The 20,990-nt window shown below is 36.4% G+C and overlaps 1 protein-coding gene across 2 annotated transcripts in view; it reads right to left on the bottom strand.

Moving 5' to 3' along the window:
* Positions 1-20,990, bottom strand: part of LOC145685927 (uncharacterized) — a 196,326-nt gene that overhangs the window by 67,327 nt on the left and 108,009 nt on the right. For both annotated transcript variants that reach the window (XM_081758701.1, XM_081758700.1), the window contains one exon: positions 4,454-4,547. In XM_081758701.1, the coding sequence (XP_081614827.1) occupies positions 4,454-4,547 (94 nt within the window). The remainder of the gene's footprint in view (positions 1-4,453; positions 4,548-20,990) is intronic.

A 20,990-nucleotide genomic window follows, 5' to 3' on the forward strand; every position in this document is an offset into this window, starting at 1 on the left:
TAATATAAATCTAGTATTTTTGATGTCGTTTAAAGGCGGCGATTTAATCAGTTAAGATTAAAAATATTCAGCACACTGAAGCAATGCGTTGTCACAATGTGCAGACACGAATATATCGCACGTCCTGTCAAAGGTGAACAATTAGAAACTTGGCTTAAACACATGTATTGATATTGCGGGTATACTTACAATGAATTTTTATGTAAATTGAGTTTTAACTCATCCGTATTTAAAATAACGAGACCAAAGGAGAAGCGACACTTTTACATTGACAACAATACTACATAAACTCTGTACTTAAGTTACTTCTGTAAGGATTATTAACTGTTTTTCCATGATACATTGAAAGCATTTAATTGCATAAATGAAAAAGCGTCTCGTAAAATACACAGAAGATACACAACTAGGTATAAACTAAATTAAATGGTGAATGGGTTTTAGAGGACAACATCAAGGAAATATATCGTTACAGTAAGTTAACATTGACTATCTACTTTAACTACCTAAACAACACAAAGGTGTTCATCGTAAGATCTTACCACGTAATGAAGAATAATTGATGGATCATTCATCAATAGTCAAATGTTCGCATTAAACTCACTAATGCTTGTTTATGCTTCCTTCCCTTTCTCTGAAAATACAATTATTCTCTTAAAGAATACTGAATAGTTTTAAAGAGTCTATTTGAGTTTGCATGTTGGTATTCTCCAATTTTTATTTAACTGTAAAACTCTATATTCTCTACTATTACTCCAGTTCATTAAAAATTTCAATTAAATATTAAAGTCCACAATTCAAAAACAGTAACATCAATACACACAACTGGCTACCAGTCATATATAAACATAAGGATAAATATGAAGGAAAACTATACTGTAAGCCCTTTGTTGCTTAGTGATATAACTAAATTGCTATAGCTGCTGAGTAATATTAGATTAATATCTGATTTGATGTTGTTTAGCAACTCTTCTTAATATATTCATTTCCACTTACTTCCTCCTCTGTCTATCTTACAAGGGCATGCATGGGGTGGGAAAATACTGCCACATATTAACTACCGTATGAAGCACAAAAAAAAAAAAAACTCTATAGCAGATATTCGAAAATATGAATTTCAAAGTTACAACTTTTGAAAAATAGGAAAATAATTCTTAATAAAAACAGAATGAATAAACAAACAAAGAAAAACTTGGCGTAACAGCCCGATTTGTGGACCTGAGCCGCTCTACGTCATCTGTTAACAATTGGTGGAACTACGTCTACTCTGGTGACAAACGCGTGGGCAGCGCGCCGCATCGCCCTATCGCTAACCGGCGTATTGGGAGCTCTCTAGACCTAGTGGCTGTCACGTCTTTTGTTCACGTGACTTCCCAGTTTGCATCACGACGCTGGGTGGACGCCGAAAATTCGGAAATCGAACCCGGGACCAAGCTGGCATGAATCCAACGCTGTAACCACTAGAGTACGATGTCCCCCGAAAAACAGAATGAGTACTAACTAAAAACCTAGGTATCTATGTTTAAGAATCGTTCAATGTCTGGGAGGGTGAACCATTATTATTAAAAATAATTCTCGTAATCAGAAAGAATACTGAAATGAAAGTTAAATAAACTTTTACTTTACGATAATGTATACAAATCAATTGTGTGGTTGATTTTTTTTAACAGCGAGGCTATATGAGACGTGGACCTACAGTTTTAACGTGTAGCCGAACCACATGAGCTCCTGCCGGGAATCGCACCTAGGTCTCTTGCTTATCATATAGTCACGAGGGAGCTCCTGAAATGAATTGGATATTGCTCTGCCTGTTTATTAAAATTTTATTTTATATTCACTTAAACGCCAATAGAATTTTGGAATATTATGAAATTCTGTGTTTTTTGATGATTTATGATTATTTATCACTATCTTTTCATTACATTATCTCTTTTTCCGAGTTATCTACTATTAAAATATATTTATTACTATCTTAAATTAGTAAGAAGTACACTTAACTGATTCAGTGAAATGACACACAGAACTTTCTCTTTGATTGACAACAATAAAAAATATACTATTTATTCTGAAATCATTGTAAAAGGGAAACTAGGATTCGAAAATTACTTTTAGAACAGAAATCGTGAAAAATGAATAAAATACACGAAGTGAAAAAAAAATTGTGAATGGTTTGAATTAGTTTTTACTGCCTCTGTTGGTGTTAGGAAACGTTTAAAAACAAAGAAACATACACAAGATAGAAAGTGAAATAGCCCACTTATTTTCTTCACTTTTAAACTGTATTTCTAGATTAAAAGAACTGCAATAGAAAGAAACATACATAAAATGGAAGTCTACGCCTAAAAACAAAAAACAGAAAATGAAATGGTCCCTCATTCTCCTTATTTTTACAGTGTGTGTCTCAAAAGTTCCGCGAATGATTCTTTAAAAATCATTTATTCAATATGAGTTTACAATCTTTTCAGAACTCTTCAAAGTATTCTCCCCCTGCTTCGATGCACCGTTGCCAACGCTTCACCCAATCATTGAAGGCGTCCTGGAAGTCGTCAACGGGAATCTCCTTCAGTGAGGTCGTCGCGGCTGTTTTTACCGCCTCCAGCGTCCCATGCTGAGTTCCTTTCACGGCTCTTTCGATCGTTGGAAACAAATAGAAATCCCCTGCTGCCAGATCGGGGCTGTACGGCGGCTGGGGCAGCGTTGCCACACTCATTTTGGCCAGCAACTTGGAGACAATGAGCGCAGTGTGGGTTGACGCGTTGTCATGGTGCAAATTCCAATTGTCGCGAATTTCATTTCGGACGTTTCCTGTCGACGGGCGTCCCGAGCGGTCGTCATCGTTGACGGACTCCCGACCTTTCCGAAATCGCTTATGCCACATGAAAGTTTGGCTCTTCTTTATTACCCCGTTACTGTAGGCTTTCCGTAGACATTTCGAGCGTCTCCGCCCTGTTCATACCCAGTTTCACACAAAATTAGATTGCATAACGCTGCTCCAAAAACTGCTCCATTTTTTGCTAGACGAGGGTGTCAGTGGATACCTCTGCACGGAGCTTGACTCTGCCTCAACAACTGCATGCAGGCGACTGATACCAGCCTCGTTTCTAAGCTTAAATCCCCCACTACCTTCTCTGCCCAAAGCTCCGCCCCATCAACCAGCGTTGTCAACTACATAACATCATTCCGGGAACTTCTGGGAAAACCCTGTATTTTCTTTTCTATGCTTACAAGAAGTGTAATCGAAAAAGCTTAATCAAGGTGGAAAGTGAATTAGCCCTATCATTCTCTTTATTTTCAAGTTTGTAGTTCTAGGCTTACCAAGAGCGAAATGGAAGAAACATAAACAAGATAAAGTGAATAAACCCACCCATTCTCCTTATTTTTAAATTTACTTTTCTAGACTCATCAGTGACCTTTCTCCATCACAAGCTTAAGAATTAACGCATTGCTGCGAGTATAGACTAACACACACACACACACACACACGCGCGCGCGCACAAAAAAAAACTAAAGGTCAATCCATATGAAGTGACCTAATGAGGGTTGTTTGACAATTTTTAATTTTAATTTTTTTTATATACTATTACTATACAGGGTGTTTCAAAATAATACGACAACGTTTGGGAGGTGATTCCTGACACCAAGAGAAGACAAAAAGTATAGACCAACCTGGGTGCAGAAATCAGTCATTTCGAAGTTACAGTCTGCCGAAGAAAAGGAAAAATGAACTTTAAATGGGCACAGTTTCAATACTATGGGACCTCGGGCCAAGACTCCACTTAGGAACTAGTATGTACGCTATCTAAAAATACATGTTTCAGAATCCTGCGGTACTCACGCAACAATTTTTATAGAGGGAGTTTGGCTGCGGGCATATAATTTGAAGTACCCACCAACTTCGAAGTAGTTTTCACCTATTAGGATTCAATTGAGACTTTCATATCATGAAACAAAATGAAAAATTGTATTTAAACAATGTTTTTGAATAATCCAATCAGAAGATATGCAAGTTTACGTTAACGTCTTTAAAGTCACTAATTGGCACAGGGTGCTCAACAAAATGGCCGCCATTCACAAAGGGGCTGGTATTACAATTTTTTTTTTTAAAAAAAGAAAAAAACTGCTAATGCGTATGATAACAATACTTCATTTTTAATATAATATTTAAGAATGGTCACCAACTATTGATCACTTCATATGGATTGATCCAATTAACACTATATAGTACCGTGTTACAATGACAAAAATCTAGAAACATGTAGGTCATGATCGACAGTTTTATTAGATCAGAACCAGAACTTCTAGTTAAAACGCCACAAGTTATACTTTTGAAAAGGTATTTTTAAAAAAAAAATACTTTTGAAAAGCATTTAAAAAAAAAGAAAATCTGGTTAGTTAATTTTAATAATAGAAGAATAATTAATTTTACTAAATAAAAGTACGAAATGAGTTAACTTACCTTGCCAGGTACAACCCATACTTTGAAGGTTTCGTATTTATATGAGATGGTTCCATACACTGATTCATTAAACTCCAACTTTAAAACGTAAGTACTGTAAATAATAGTAACACCAATAACAGGACACAGTAAAAGAACATATTAAATGATGAAACAGAAGCAAAATTGTGAAAAATAATTTAAGACATAATATAACATAATATATTGTCAAAAAATGATCTTCACAAAATATGACGGTTATTTACTCCTGTATTTTACAATTTGCTGTCAAACATAGTTGTTCAAGTTATTCTTATGCAAAAACAAATCTTCCATTATATTCCATCATAACTGCGGTGACGCGTGTGTTACACATTTTATTTGTTCTTACAAGGGAAGGTCCTACAAGGAGTTTGTCGCTCAAATCTGATTGGCAAATAGTACAAATATAGAGCATCATGAGAAATGAAAATGAGAAAAATTTAAGGTGCTATGTACTAGAAGGATAAGAGCTACGGGGCTTCAACATTTGAATATCCAAAAAATTATATCATGGAATTACGTACGTTTAAAGTAAATATCTTGAAAACCGTTAAAGCAATCCAAACAAAAGTTGCACAATATAATGAGAACAAAATGCCGTATCGAAAACCACAAACAGTTTAGTCTATAACGATAACTGTTAGTTTGGTTGGCGCGAAAAGGCAGAATGTGTCATGCCATGTAAGTGAACGAAAGAAGAAAAAGAAGAATAATTTTATGTGGATAGATTATTATTATGAATCAGTAGTTACATCAATGTATGTTTCATATGTTCGTCAATAATATAAAGTTAAAAAGGTTAATTTTTATGTTGAAAAGTAAAGGATTTGTGAGTGCAATATAATCGTTTTATAATGGTGCCAGAATCCGGGAAATCGGAATTGTACCGAAGCGTTTAGTAAGTGCATTCCATGATACTTTAGCTAACATAATTTTTCTGTAACAAAAATGAATGAGAGTTCTGAGGAGGAATTCATGAAGTACGCAGTCATTTTCCAGACTCAGTTACAAAATGTATTTCTTGTATACCAAAGTAATTTAATGAATCTATTCGACCAATGGGATCACAGTTTTAACGAAGTCCTACCTGATAAGCTTTTAGACGTTGATTCTTGCGATAGTTTGAAGGTAACATTCAAGTCTAGTAAGACAGTAAACAGCACCGATTATTCAAGGAACAAACTCCAAAATATTGATGTTTTTGTCAGCGAATCGGTTATTAGCAAAGAGGATGGAAATTTAACCTACATTGTGGAGAGGCCAGGTGATCAGTTTGAGTTAAAAAGTTCATTAATTTTGAAAAATGCAGGTGATAAAGAAGCGGTCACGCATGTGTATGATACCATTATCTCAAGTACAGAAATAAATTGTATGTTTGCAATGTCTGACGAAAGTGATTCAAAATATGTGTCATGTTCTAGTTGTATCACAAATTACCAAGAGAATGATTCAGATATTCCCCTTAATGATGAAGTAACTACACGGGACACTGTGAGTGAAGGGAATTTCGTAGCGAGCAGTACAACTGTACTTTCACCCAAATGGAGTAACGCAGAAGAGGAGGAAAATGTGATTTCTGAAGAACTCAAAAATTGTTTATGACAATCTTGTTAATGGTACTGACTATCTAACATCTAATGATCTTTCTGGCATCAAAGTGAAGTATAGCAACCATAGATTTGATTGTGGGGTACCTGTTAGTGTGATTCATTTTCGCACAACGAAGTTTAGTAAGTTTGAAACTATGATTAATGTTCGTGTTTTTGCTCATTTTAACCCTAGCAAGGAAGTATCTTTAAAGAAAATACAGAAACATTGTAAATCCTATATTGCGAAAAGGAATAGTAGCACAAAAGAACCATGTAGTGTTATTGTAAATAGTGTCATTGGTAACTGTTATGAAAATTTTTGAGGAAACATGCAACGTTTTGTACGTGGAACTGCCTGTAAAAGCCTGTCAGATTTTGACAGGCATTATACAGGCGCCTGTTTCGGCGAAAACACATGTAAAGAAAATACTACAGGCACATTGTCTTCAGGTGATATGCATGTTGAAAAAGTAATAAACTTCTGTTGGGAATTGTGCACGGAAACACGCGTTGTACAGAGCCTGTACATTAAAATGAGAACATGCAATGTACACGTAGTCACTCACATGCAAGTAAATGGAGGGAATATGTGCATGTAGAGTACCTTGAATGAATTGTTGATAACATTCGCAATACAATAAGAATGAAAAATACAAAGAAGGTGCCTGTTTATCAACATGTAATATACATGTGTGACATTCGCATTACATGTCAATACCATGTATTAGCGTATAGCATGGAAAACGCATGATGTAGAATATGTTATTTTACATTTGTACATGCGAAGTGTAACTCCCGTACGTGCAGTGTAAGGCAATGTACAGGTGAACGGGAACATGCAATGATCATGATTGCCAATAAATGTATTAAACAGATACGTGTGGTGAACAAGGTGGATTGGAGCTAAACATTCACGTTATAGGCATAGGAGACATGTAATATTCAGACACAAGTCTCCAATTCGAAATTCGCTATGCAAGATCGTGACACATGTATAATACATGGGATTACAACTGAGTACATTGCCTGTATTATCTCCGTGCACATGCGAAGTGAGAACCCTTCTATATGCAATGTACAGGCAATGTGCAGGTAAACGGAAAATGCAATGATCATGAGTGCCAATTAATCGGCTAAAAAGGTGCATGCAATGAACAAGTTTGATTGGGGTGAATCATTATTGTTACAGATGTAGGAAACACGTAATATTCAGGCACCATGTCTCCAGTTTGTCATGCACATATGCAAAGTCCTGACACATGTATAGTACATTGGAATAGAATTGGACACATTGCCTGTAACATGCAAAGTGTGAACTCACCTACATGCAATGTACAGGCAATGTACTGATGAATGGGAACATGCAATGATAAATGCGATGGACAAGATTGATTACAGTGAAACATTCACGTTACAGGCGTAGGGAACATGCAACAACCAGACATCAAGTCTCCACTTTGACATGCACATATGCAAGGTGCTGACATATACAGAGCCATGCGCAGACCCTTGGATTAGATGGATCAAATAGTAGTATTACTCCTTAAAGTATGCACCCTACATTCTAGTAATCCACCTCTAACATACATTTCCCACATATGTCACAGGTGGAAGTAATTCACCTGTAATACACACGTCTCATGTATATTACATGTACATGTGATCTATACAATACATACCCAATTCATGAACAGGCAAACTGCATGTTGCATGTGGCTCCCATGCACATGATACTTACATGTCTCTTCTGCCGTATATAGATGGAACGTACATGTCTATGCGTGTCCAACACCTGTGACCCGCAAATTTTATGTACACTTAATGCAATGTACTTTACATGTATATTCCGTTCACATGCCCACTAATTCGCTAACACCTGTTTCACGTTTTTAACATATCAATTACATTTCTGTCAAATGAAAAGTTGCTGTAGTCAGATCCTAATGAGGTAACGTATATGTCAACTACATCGAATATGCCGGTTACGTACATGTCCTTCCACTCTCTACATGTTGTTTACACGCATTTTTCACGTTGCAAGTTTGCAACTCTATCAACATGAAAACTATCTGTTTCCGTGAAATAACATGCAATAATCTTCAAACAAATCGATACCTGTCGCATGCGTTTAAAAGTGTTCAATTTTCAGGTGTATGTACAGGCACCTGTAAAACTATGATTGTTTATGCATGTTTCTCAGGCGCCTGTAAACCACGTGCATTTTCTGTCTGGGAAGACAAACAGCTATGATCACAGACGAACGGATCATGATCGAATGTTTCTGTTACATATTCTACGAAGTACTGATGTGTCCCGAACGAAAAACAAATGCAACCTTATTATCAACAATTCACTTGAATGTATGATCATTCATTGACATCCCACCAATTATGAACTTAACCTATAGAATACTGACATTAATCAGGTATCAAAGACTGCTGTGATGATTTTAGCTTCCATTTTGTTTGTTAGGTTAGGCTACTGTACATCATATTTACCTAGGTTATTTTATATGATTTGATAATAATATCCATTATGAAGATACACATTTCATTAAATACAATAAATTCAATCAAACGAAAAATTTTCATTGGATGTTGATTTTGTCGTATTCTCATTATGGTTAATTTGTTTCGATATCTACAACACTATTTTGTTCATTCCAATTTAAATATTACTTTAAATTTTAATCGTACAAATGAGTTGAAAAGTAAATACTGATTAATTCTTCATTTACTGATGGATATGAAGATAGTTAATATGCCACAATTTTGCTTTTGTTGTTATTAATCTCATTAAATATTTCTGAAAATATTTTAGTTACTTAAATTTAAATGTTAAATTCTTATCTTGATTCCTTTGTGTTCTTGTTTCATTATTGTAATTTATGCTTACATCAGTTATCATTTTCAGGAAATGAACTTTCTAATTTTGTGATTAATAATTTTACTTTAGCGTCCACATATGTACTTTAAATTTGTTCCTTGGCCAACATTTAATTTTGTGGCTCATTATCTGTAACGATAAGTACTGAATTATCTTGTTATGTGACCGTTTGCTAACAATTAATATATATTTACATATGTCATCTTCCTTGCTCGAACCCTTGTGCCGACCTAACTGCATTGGTTACGTTTTATGAAAATATTATGGCATATATTTCCTACATGTGAATATTCCATGAAGTATAGAATTAATAATAATATTAATAATTGATATTGAAATAAATAACATTAATAAACGAAAAATATGAATAATGAAAGAAAATAATATAATTAATAATTGAACTATATTTGTTTATTGAACATTTGGAATATTGCATTAGCATATATTACACATAAATGCTTTCACATACTTATTGCATTCAAAATGATTGTATAATGAATAACTGCAATGTATTATTGTTTAGCCACACATATATAAGGTGAAATAAATGTGTTAGAGCGAGAATGTAACTTAAACCTATATAGGCTATTCAAAAATGTATGTACGGTCCAGAATTCTTTATATAAATTGTGTTAAAAATAACAATTTATATAATTCCCTTAGTTCGGAAGCCATTATATAACGATAACTGGTAGTTTGGTTGGCGCGAAAAGGCGGAATGTGTCATGTCATGTAAGTGAACGAAAAAAGAAAAAGAAGAAGAATTTTATGTGGATAGATTATTATTATGAATGCAGTAGTTACATCAATGTATGTTTCATATCTTTGTCAATAATATAAAGTTAAAAAGGTTAATAAAATATGTTGAAAATAGTTCAATGGTTTTCTTATATAATTAACAAACTCAGTAAAGGATTTGTGAGTGTAATATAGTGGTTTTAAGCCAGAGATGAAGCAGTATTGCAAACTCAGCATGGAAGTATTTTGTTTAAAATAGCACCATATACAAATGTGCACAGATTTAAAATTCACTATTATCACTAAACATAACAAAGAATTGTACTGGTACAGTGTTGTACACTGTTGGAGCTACGTGTGCTGAAAATGCAAAATGGAGAAGTCAGATATGTGGCAACAGAGGGTAATAAAAGAATGCATTAGAAAAAAGTGAGGGATCTGCATTTGACTTCCGTAGCCCCGGTGAATAAGCAGTCAAATCACGAAAACAAAATGTTACACGCGAGGAAAGAAACATGTGTTTTCTAATTCTGTAAACTGCTTTTCCAGATTACCTTATCCAGATTTGGTAGAGTACTATCTTGGTTTATATCTTTCGTTTATAGCTTCTCCTCACATCATATGATTATGTTACTATACACTGTAATATTATCATATTCACATTGGAAATATAATTATTTTATTACTATCTCATTTCCTTTTTAATCGGCCCGGATGGTGTGGTCTAGAAGGCTAGGCCACCGACTTATTAGGGATCGCGGGTCCCAATCCCGCCTCGACATGGAAGTTTTTGTTGTGTTTTTCACCTTGCATTTGATTCTCATCTTTCGTCCTTCATAGTAGTTTGGATCCCACTTTACGCTGTAAGTCCCGTCTCATATAGCTTTGGTGCTGACACAGGACGGAAAATGGCAACACTTAATTTCGTTTTTCAAATGCATCAATCATTTGTGGCACTGCTGACATTTTGCTATGTTATACTATCGGTGTTATTCTGCATTTTAATTGAAGTCATAATATAAGACCCAGATTCCTTTATTACAATTTGTTGCCACATATCGGATTTTTCCATTATAAATTTTCAGCATACGTAACTCCAATAGTGTGCAACACTGTACCACTACACTTCACTGTTATGTTTAGTGATAATAGTGAATTTTAAATCTGTGCACATTTGTATATGTTGCTATTTCAAACAAAATACTTTTATGTTGAGTTGGCAACACTGCCTTATCTATGGCAACATTGCTTGTGGTTTTCGATACGGCATTTTGTTTTCATTATAATGTACATCTTTTGTTTTGATTGCTTTAATGGTTTGCAAGATATTTACTTAAAACGTATATATTTCCATTATATAATTTTTCGGATATTCAAATGTTGAAGCCCCGTAGGTCCTATCCTTCTGGTCCACAACGCCTTATATTTTGCTCATTTTCATTTCTCATGATTTTCTATCAGGTGTGCTATGTGGTAATCGGATTTGAGTGACAACTGGAGGGATCTTCCCTTGTTAGAAAAAGAAAAAAAAAGGGTGCTGACATAAACATCTTTAAACTTTTGTGAGTAATTTTTCACACAAATAAGAGAATAAAACTATAACAACATAAAACTTTGTCGAAAAATGTTTCATTTACAAAAAAGAAGGAAGACTCACGTGTTTTTTTCTTTCTTTTTTGTGTGTGTGTGTGTGTGTGTGTGTGTGTGTGTGTGTGTGTGTGTGTGTGTGTGTGTGTGTGTGTGTGTGTGTGTGTGTGTGTGTGTGTGTGTGTGTGCGTTGGTGAACCCGCCAATCTTTGTAGGTCGATCGGCTACAGAGCAGCACTCTGAGCAATTTTTGCAAAGCGAGAATTTTTTAGTGGTTGCTCGAAAAGTTTTTTACTTTTAACGCGTGCAGGACCATTATAGGGGTCCCCCCGCGAGTTCTTTTGACTCCGCTCGTTTATACGGATACAGCCGGTTTGTGTGTGAAAAGTGTGTATCCAGACTGAAAAATTTCGTTTCTCGATCGGTGTGTATTCCGACGCAGTGCCATCTACGTGTGTATTGCAAGCAGGAACTAGAGCAATTCAAACTCCCTGCAGCAACGTTCACCATTGTTGCCAATGAAGTATTTGTTGAAGTGTTAAAGAAAATTAGCAGCTATAGCAGAGGAATTATTCACAGTACGAACTAGGATATGAATATTACGTAAAAATAACCCTATGCCTAATTTTTTTTCGTTTGAACTGAGGGGAGGGAGAGGCGTATATATATAAAAAATCTATATTATAAAATTGAAAGTGACTATGTTTGTGACTTAATCTCTTGAACTGCCCGACCAATTTCGATCAACTTTGCAACATAGATGCGGTTCTGGCCTGGGAGTCTTTTTAGATGTTTACTTTGACAGTAGAACTTAGGGTTTGGGGGAGGAGGGGGGACGTATAAAAAATAAATAAAACTTAATAACTCTTGAACCAAATGACCGATCAGGATCAAATTTTCAACGTAGATGAGGTTTGGGACTGGGATGACTTTCATCATTTCATTTTGACGGAGAACGTAGGGGAGGGGGTGGAGGGGGAAATTTATGAAATCAATAAATATAAAAATAAAAGTGACCATGTTTGTGAACTAATAACTTTTGAACAACCCGATCGATCTCAATCAGATTTTCAACATATATGAAATTAAAACCGGAAAAGTTTTTTATCATTTCATTTTGACAGTAGATTGTAGGGGAGGGACAGGGGGAAGGGGAAATATATGAAAATGAATAAAACTTAACTTTTTAACCACCCTACCGATCTCGATCTAATTTTCAACATAGATAAGGTTTGGGTGGGGATGGTTTCTTCATTTCACTTTTACAGTACAAAGAAGGGGAGGGGGAGGGGAGGGGACAGATATATATAAAAATAAATAAAACTTAATAAGTCTTGAACCACTCAACCGACCTTGATCAAACTTTCAACATAGATAGGGTTCGGGCATGGGATGTTTTTATCATTTAACTTTTACGGTGCAACCTAGGGGAGGGGGAGGGAGGAGATATATAAAAAACAATTCATATAAGACTAAAAGTGACTATTTTTGTAATTTAATAACTCTTGAACTATCCGATCGATCTCAATCAAATTTTCAAGATACATGAGGTCCGGATCTGAAAACATATTGGCAATTTCACTTTAGCGCTAGATCCAAGGGGAGGGGACGTATAAATAAAAACTAATAAAACCTAATAACTTTTGAACCACCCAACCAATCTTGATCAAATTTTCAACATATATGAGGGTCGGGCCTTGAGAGTTTTTTTTATTGTTTCACTTTGACGAGCCGACGTAGCGGAGGGGAGGGGGAGATATATATGTAAAAATAATACAATAAAAACTGCATTAGTGACTTCATCAGTTTTCAACCACCCGACCGATCTCAATCAAATTTTCAACATACATGAGTTTTGGGGCAGGGATTGCTTTAGGTTATTCAGTTTCACAATGGAACGTATGAAAGGGGGAGGGGAGAAATTTCTAAATGATCCAAAATGACCGAAATTAGTGTTGAATCCATAGTTTTCGGGGTCGATGAGAGAAACAGTGAAACTTCTGATGCTGTTTCAATCCAAATTCAGCCCTGATAGTTGGGGAGGGGGAGGGTACAACGTAGTGGAGAGGAATAAACATTTATAATGATCGAAAATGACTAATATTAGTGTCGAATTCATAGTTTTAGGAGTAGCTGAGATTAACAGTGACAATTCTGATGCCGTATGTCGCAGGAAGGAGGAGGGGGAGGGGAGCTGTATAAAATAATGATCGAAAATCACCGATATTATTAGTGTCTAATTCATAGTTTTCGAGATCATTCAGATGATTAGTAACATTTGCGATCCGGTTTAGGTCTAAAATTAGCCCCGCCACTTGGGGGAGGGGAAGAAAGAGATATATAAATATGATAGAAAATGGCCACTATCAGTATCGAATTTATAGTTTTCTGGATCCCTTCTATGAACATTGGTACTTTCGATCCCGTTTAAATCCAAATTCAAACTCACAACTTGGGGGAGGGGGAGAATATATAAAAATCATCGAAAATAACCGATGTTAGTGCTAAATCCACATTTTTTGAGGTCGCTGAGATGAACGGTAACACTTCCGATGTCATGGCCCGCAACATGGGACTGGGGGAAATGTATATATATAAATGGTCAAAAATGACAGATACTACTAATAAATCTATAGTTCCTGCGGTAGCCGAAACGAACAGTGACACTTCTGATGCTGTTTAAGTCAATGTTCAGCCCTGACACTTGGGGGATGAGGAGGGATTACATACATTAAAATGATCCAAAATGAGCAATATCAGTGTGCATTTAAATTATTTATTTCAACGCAGCGAAACGGGTAATATATGCTAATAAATCTATATAGATAGATAGATAGATGGATAAAATTGAAGATAACTGTTTGTGACTCTAAATCTGCTGAACCGTCTGACCGATCTGGATCAAATTTGTAACATGGATGAGGTTTGAGGCTGGAGGCTGGGCTGGCTTTAGGCTATTCAGTTTAATGGTAGAACTGAGGGTTGGGGGAGGAGGAGTGGCTATAAAAATAAATAAATCTTAATAACTCTTGAACAACTCAACCGATCTTGACCAAATTTTCAACATAGATGAGGTTCAGGCCTGGAATCGTTTCTATGATTTAAATTTGACGGAGCAATGTATGGGATGAGAAGGAAAGAGGAGATATATAAAAATCATTTTATATAAGAATGAAAGTGACTATTTTTGTAACTTAATAAATCTTGAACTATCCGACCGATCTCAATCAAATTTTCGAGTTACACGAGGTTCGGATGTGGAAACTTTTTTGTAATTGCACTTCAACGGTATATTCTAGAGGAGCGGGAGGGGAAGGGGACGCATGAATAAAAATTAATAAAACTAATAACTTTTGAACCACACAACCAATCTCGATCAAATTTTCAACATGTATGAAGGTCGGCCGTTGGGTGTTTTTTATCGTTTCACATTGACGAGCCAGCATAGGGGAGGGTGAGGGAGGAGAAGTATATGAAAATTAAAATAAAAAAGACTGCTTTGTGACTTCATCACTCCTGAACCACCCGACCGATCTCAATCAAATTTTCAACATACATGAGTTTTCGGGCAGGGATTGTTTTAGGCTATTGAGTTTCACGATGCAACGTAGGGGAGGGGGAGGGGGAGAAATTTAAAATGATCAAAATGACCGATATTAGTGTTGAATCCATAAATTTCGGGGTCGATGAAAGAAACAGTGACACTTCTGATGCTTTTTCAATCCAAGTTCAACCTTGATAGTTGGGGAGGGAAAGAAAACAACGTAGGGGAGGGGAATAAACATTAAAAATGATTGGAAATGCCTAATATTAGTGTCGAATCCATAGTTTTAGGATTAGTTTAGATTTACGGTGACAATTTTGATGGCGTGTGCCGCAGCACTGTTGAGGGGGAGGGGAGCTATATATGATAATGATCGAAAATGAACAATATTTGTGTCTATTCCGTAGTTCTCGCGATCATTCAGATGAGCAGTGACATTTCCATCCAGTTTAAATCCAAAATCATCCCTCAAGTCGTAGGAGGGGGAGAAAGTTTTATATAAAAATGATCGAAAACGACCACTATCAGTATCAAATGTAAAGTTTCCTGGGTCGCTTAGATGAACAATGATACTTTTGATCCTGTTTAAATTCAAATTCGAACCTTCAACTTGGAAGAGGAAGAGATTTAAAATGATCGAAAATGACCGATATTAGTGCTGAATCCACATTTTTGGGGGTCACTGAGATGAACGGTGACACTTCCAATGACATGGGCTGCAACATGGCGGAGGGGGATATAATGGTCGAAAATGACCGATATTAGTCTTGAATTTATAGTTTTTGAGATCGCCGAGATGAACAGTGACACTTCTGATGCTGTTAAAATCCAAATTCAACCCCACATCTTGAGAGAGGGGAAGAGAAATAAATCAAAAGGATAAAAAATAAGCCATATTAGTGTCGAATTCATAGTTTCCGAGGTCGCTGAGATGACCTGTGACACATCCGATTTCCTGCCGCGCAACATAGAAGAGGGGGAGATATATAAAAATGGTCAAAATTTTTCGATATAAGTGTTTGATCCGTAGTTTTTAGGGCCGCTGAGATGAAGAATGACACTTCAGATCCCGTTTAAAACCAAATTCAGTCCGCAACTTGGGAGAGGGAGAGATAATAAAATGATCGAAAACGATTAATATTAGTGTCGAATTCATGATTTCCGGGGTAGCCGACCCAGACAGCATGTTTGCTTGCCGCAAGCTTGCCTGCCGCTTATATTTGATTTTATTTCGCTTTGGCTTATACACAAAAGCTTATTTCTGCTTAGCGCAAGCCGTAGTGCGGGCAACCCACGCTTCGCTTGCGAGACGATTTTCTTTAGATTGAAGTAAAAAGCCAGCGCGCGTTCGATTTTCAGTTGTTCTCAAAATCCACGTGACGCTGACCTCCTTACTTTCGGCGATAAGGTAGTGTTTGCGTTGTTAGTGTCTTGTTAGCATTCAGCTTGAATAAAGGACAAACTTAAATTTTTTTAAATTGTTTCGTCTAGTACTCTAGTACTCTAGTCCCACGTACCTATAATATCGCTCTTTATTTCCTCATATTTCGGTAACTATGAGGCATAACGAATTGTAGTATTTACGTATAAAGCATAAATGTGAACATAGATGGCAGCAGATTTGAGCCTACTTATTTCGCGAAAGAATACAGAACTGTTGCATTTGAATATCAACTTCAAGTTTAACTTACAGTTTACTATAAACTTTATCTGAACGCTGTGTTTAAAGTATAAACATTTTTCTGCGTTTTTATATAAAAAGGTAGAAATTTCAAGTACTCGCCACTAATATAGCAACATGTTAGATATTTGTAAGAAGCAACGGCGCGTTGCGTGTCACAACTAAACCGTAACAATTATGCTTATTTTGATGTTTTGCAGAAGCGGATGGAAGACTTGGGTGTTTTCATGGTTGTGCATATGCTCCAATAATTGGGGAGGTGAGGGGACAATATATTGTAGCATAGATTTTGTCAGACGGTTAAATTATACTGATTTCATACTGTTTTATCTAAATTCGCTTAGAGCAAGATTCCATATAACTTCTTTGGATTGTGTTTCGCTTGCAATAAGCTTAATAAAGCTTGCCATTGATGAGAATACGCTTAAATTGGCTTGCGTTTGAGATAATTTGACTTGTGTTTAACTTGTGAAGACAAGCTTGCCCCAAGCCTTGCCCAGATGTAACTAACTAGCTTGCCACAAGCTTAAAGCAAGCTAATTGGCTTGCATAGTATAGCTTGCGGCAAGCTAATTTACCTTGCAACAGCAAGTTTGTGGCAACTTGCAGCAAGTTTAAATTGCTGTCTGGGGAGATGATCAGTGATCTTTCCGATGCCGTTTAATTCGATGCCATTAAAATCGAAACAGCATATTTCGTGGTGACTGAACACATGAGAGACGGGATTGTGCATTTAAATTTTCATTTTACCCAACGAAGCGGGTAAATATATGCTGGTAAAACTTCATAACTTTGGAACCACTGAATCGATCTCATTCTAATATATATATATATATATATATATATATATATATATATATATAGAGAGAGAGAGAGAGAGAGAGAGAGAGAGACCACCCGGTAAAGGCATTTTTCTGTTCGAAGTGCACGTAGAAACTTCAAACAAAAAATGAATCACTGCTGACGACAAACAGGAAGTATCCCCCTTTTCCTCAACCCCAACTGAAGTTGCGCATTGTGGGTCTTCAAAGGTAGGCCTAGTATATCATCTTGGAACACGAATCAAATTTGCGGACAGATAGCCGGGTCTGTAAATGTCAGAGGGTTCAGTGAATATATATTCCGGTGCACGCTAATCTATTGAGAACAATATCCATGCGACACACGTTTCAATATGTCTCTGAAACAAGTTAAGAGCCGTAAATTAGTTAGAAATAAATAATTGCTAGCTTATTCTCAGATCGGTGTTGTGGTTGCAACGACAGTAGCAACACCATGCGGCTTAGCTGTAATGCTTTTGCCTCTACCAAAGTCGATGGTGATAAGTAACTTAAGATTAAAAGGTAAAATCTTCTATCCCACAGCGGTCTAGGTTGGTGATTGAAAGGATATCTTTCTTACTCATCGTAGTTTCAGGAGACAGTATAGTTGTATCTCTTTGCCTTTTGCAACCTCCGCGGCAGGTAGTTATAGAAATACGGAGTTTACAAAACCTCCGTAACACAAAACGATCTCAGAAATAGTTTAGGAAGGTCACTGGATCACCACTGGGACTTATTCTTCTGTCCACTTGAGGTCCTCTTTTATGACTGTCTTCTGAAGAGGAAGTTGGTGAAGAGAGGGTTGACCATCTTCAATTTCCTTCGGAACCAACTGCGCGTCTTTATGGTATCCTTCTTCCACCGTCTGTTGGTGATTATCTTTTGAATAGAAAACACGTGCTCCTGAATGAAGCATGCTTTATGGTAGTTGCTTACACCTGAGATACTGAACCTTACATCCCCCACATCAGGAACAGAATTCACAAGATTATTTGAAAAACACAAACATTGCTTTGGAAACATCTGTTAAAAACGTTCTATCTTCATGGCAAAATCCTTGATATGTGCCAGTAAGTAGGAACATAAGCCCGTAAAACTGCAAAATTCTCTTTTGGTGGAATCTTGAACTCTATATTTTTAGCTTTCTTGCAGAGGTTTTAAAAGAATTACCTGATACTAAATATACGAGAACATTCACTCTGAGTAAAATAAATTTGTCTTAGGTGAAGCACAAAAATTTCTTAATTTTTAAAATAAAATTCCCTTAGGTATTATTGAAAAGTGTAGCCTCTCAGCACGATGTCATCGGCAAAAGATCTTATTCGTTAATCAATGTAAAATCATCCTAGTTGCAATTAAGAGAGCTTGTGTGCTAATTTATTAGGTGGTTATGTATTTTTTGCCTTTTAAAGTGTTTAACACATACTCAATTGACTGGAATGGCACCCACAGGTATTTAATGTAAGTTTCACACTGCTGTAAATTCAAAACAATTCTAAATGCGTTCGTATTTGGTTTCTTGACAATAATTTGTGGCGAGGCGAAGCTATTATCGTCTGTGGGTTGTATAATTCTAGCATTAATAAGGTCTTGAATTTGTTTGTTTTCCTGATCTCGAACATGCATTGGAACAGGGAGATTTGTTCTGGAACACTGCCGATTTAGGGATTCTTATTTTATGACTGTAGCCCTATAATGTCCAATGCCGTCCGGAGTGTATAAAAACATTTTTGTATTTGTATAATAACTCGTGAATGGCATGTTTCTGCGACTGGTCTAAATTAGGATTAATATCAAAAACATCAATTTTGAAAATTTTTATCTATACTTCAAAGAATTGCCAATCTCCTATTTTATTGTACAATTTTTATTTTCTTCTATTGAGTTTGCTTTCATTATTGCAAAAGATTAATCTTGACATGCCACAAGTTCCACCACTGGCGTATTTTCCTAAAAGTTACAGGATAACTGGACTGGACATTACCAGTCATGTTGTTTACGTGTAACCTTTGCTCGATAGCTTGTACATGTCAAGGAAGTCTTGGAGAAACGATACGAAGAAAGATGTAGAATCATCAATCTGTCTTTTTGCTATCACCGGAATAAATGCGTGGAAAAGTGGAACAAATATATGTATTGTTACGGGAGAGAACACCCTTTTACAGTCGCCTTTCATATATGAACAAATAGTCATGTCCCATTGATGTCCGTTATTAAGAGGTTTAACTGAACTTATTATGAGATAAAAGGTTAAACAGTTTATTGGTTATAGTGAATTCTTAGCCATTATCGTTTCTGAATTGTTGCAACTGTATTGTTGAGTTGATTTGATTATTATTCATCGTATCTTTTCAGTAACAAGGCTATATGAGACATGGATCTACAATTTAAGCTGAAATCCGACCCACTGTAGTTCAACGCTCTGCCACCGGGAATCGAACCCGGGACTATCTGCACCAAATGGACGCGCGCTAGCCACTAGACCAGTTGAGAGGACTCCAACTGCATTGTGACGAGTTGTCAGTAGTCCATTATTGACGCACAGAAACGGGGAACGTAAATAGTGAGAAAGTGAATGAAAACTGTTAACCAAACGAAGCGGGGGGAGGGAGAACTTAGGCTACAAGCAGGGACGTAAGCAGGGGTGGCCCTGGGGGTCCGGATCCCGCCCCCGAAATCCGGACTTTTTTGTAAATTTAGTCTAATTTTAGGGGCAATTTTACAATTTTTAATATAATTTAGCCTGAAATTGTGTTTGGACCCCCCGAAAAGCTTTGGACCCCTCCCGAAATAAATTCCTGCTACGTCCCTGGCTACAAGGTGTCTAAATCCACTCTGATTAAAACCAGTTGCTTTTCAACCAACTAACCCTAAATCATTGTTTCTATTTAGAGTAGTTGAGCCCCCCCCCCCAATGTTTTCTTCGTGTCGGCGCCTATGGGTAAAAGCACAGTGCCTACGCTTTCTGCATCTTGCGAAGTCCAGTATTTCATCTTCTGTTGTGGATTTTGTTGGAGGTTTTGTGGTGACCCCTGATTCCTGTATACTTCTCCCCGTTCTAATAGTTTTTTTTTTTTTTTGCTTCATCGATTATTCCCTTAATTCCCATTTCTGTTTTGGTTATGCAAACTGGTTTGTGCAACTATTAAATACGGCTCTACTATTTTATTGGCCAGGGAAGAAAAATCGTTTTAAACAAGTTTTCTCCTGCTGTGGAGATTCTACGACGTCGAGGTTAGACTTATGATCTTTCTCTAGTTGTGGTGGTGATATTGGAGTATGTAATAGCAGAGAGGATTATATTGAAAAATAGGATTTTGTATAGGTACTGCTAAATTGACATTAACTTTATCCTGTAATGATTCAAGAGACTGAGGTAGTACATTTATGTATATACAAGTATAGTGCGACAATAATATATCGATTTTTTTTTTTTTTTTTTTTTTTGCAATAGAGAAATGAAAACTGCGCCGAAAGCAAATATGCTTCTTCGTTGCTAAGCGGTTATCGTGCGCGCCTTTGGAGTGGGAGACCCGGGTTCAATTCCCGGCGGGAGCTCATGTGTTTCGGATTCCACGTTAATCAGTAGTTCCCTTCTCATATAGCCTCGCTGCTAAAAGGGATGTTAAACTCAAAATCAACTCAACTGAAAGTATATGTCTATCAAGTG

The sequence above is a fragment of the Thermobia domestica genome, chromosome 5, assembly GCF_964235325.1.
Source record: "Thermobia domestica chromosome 5, izTheDome1.hap1.1, whole genome shotgun sequence".
Taxonomy (NCBI): domain Eukaryota; kingdom Metazoa; phylum Arthropoda; class Insecta; order Zygentoma; family Lepismatidae; genus Thermobia; species Thermobia domestica.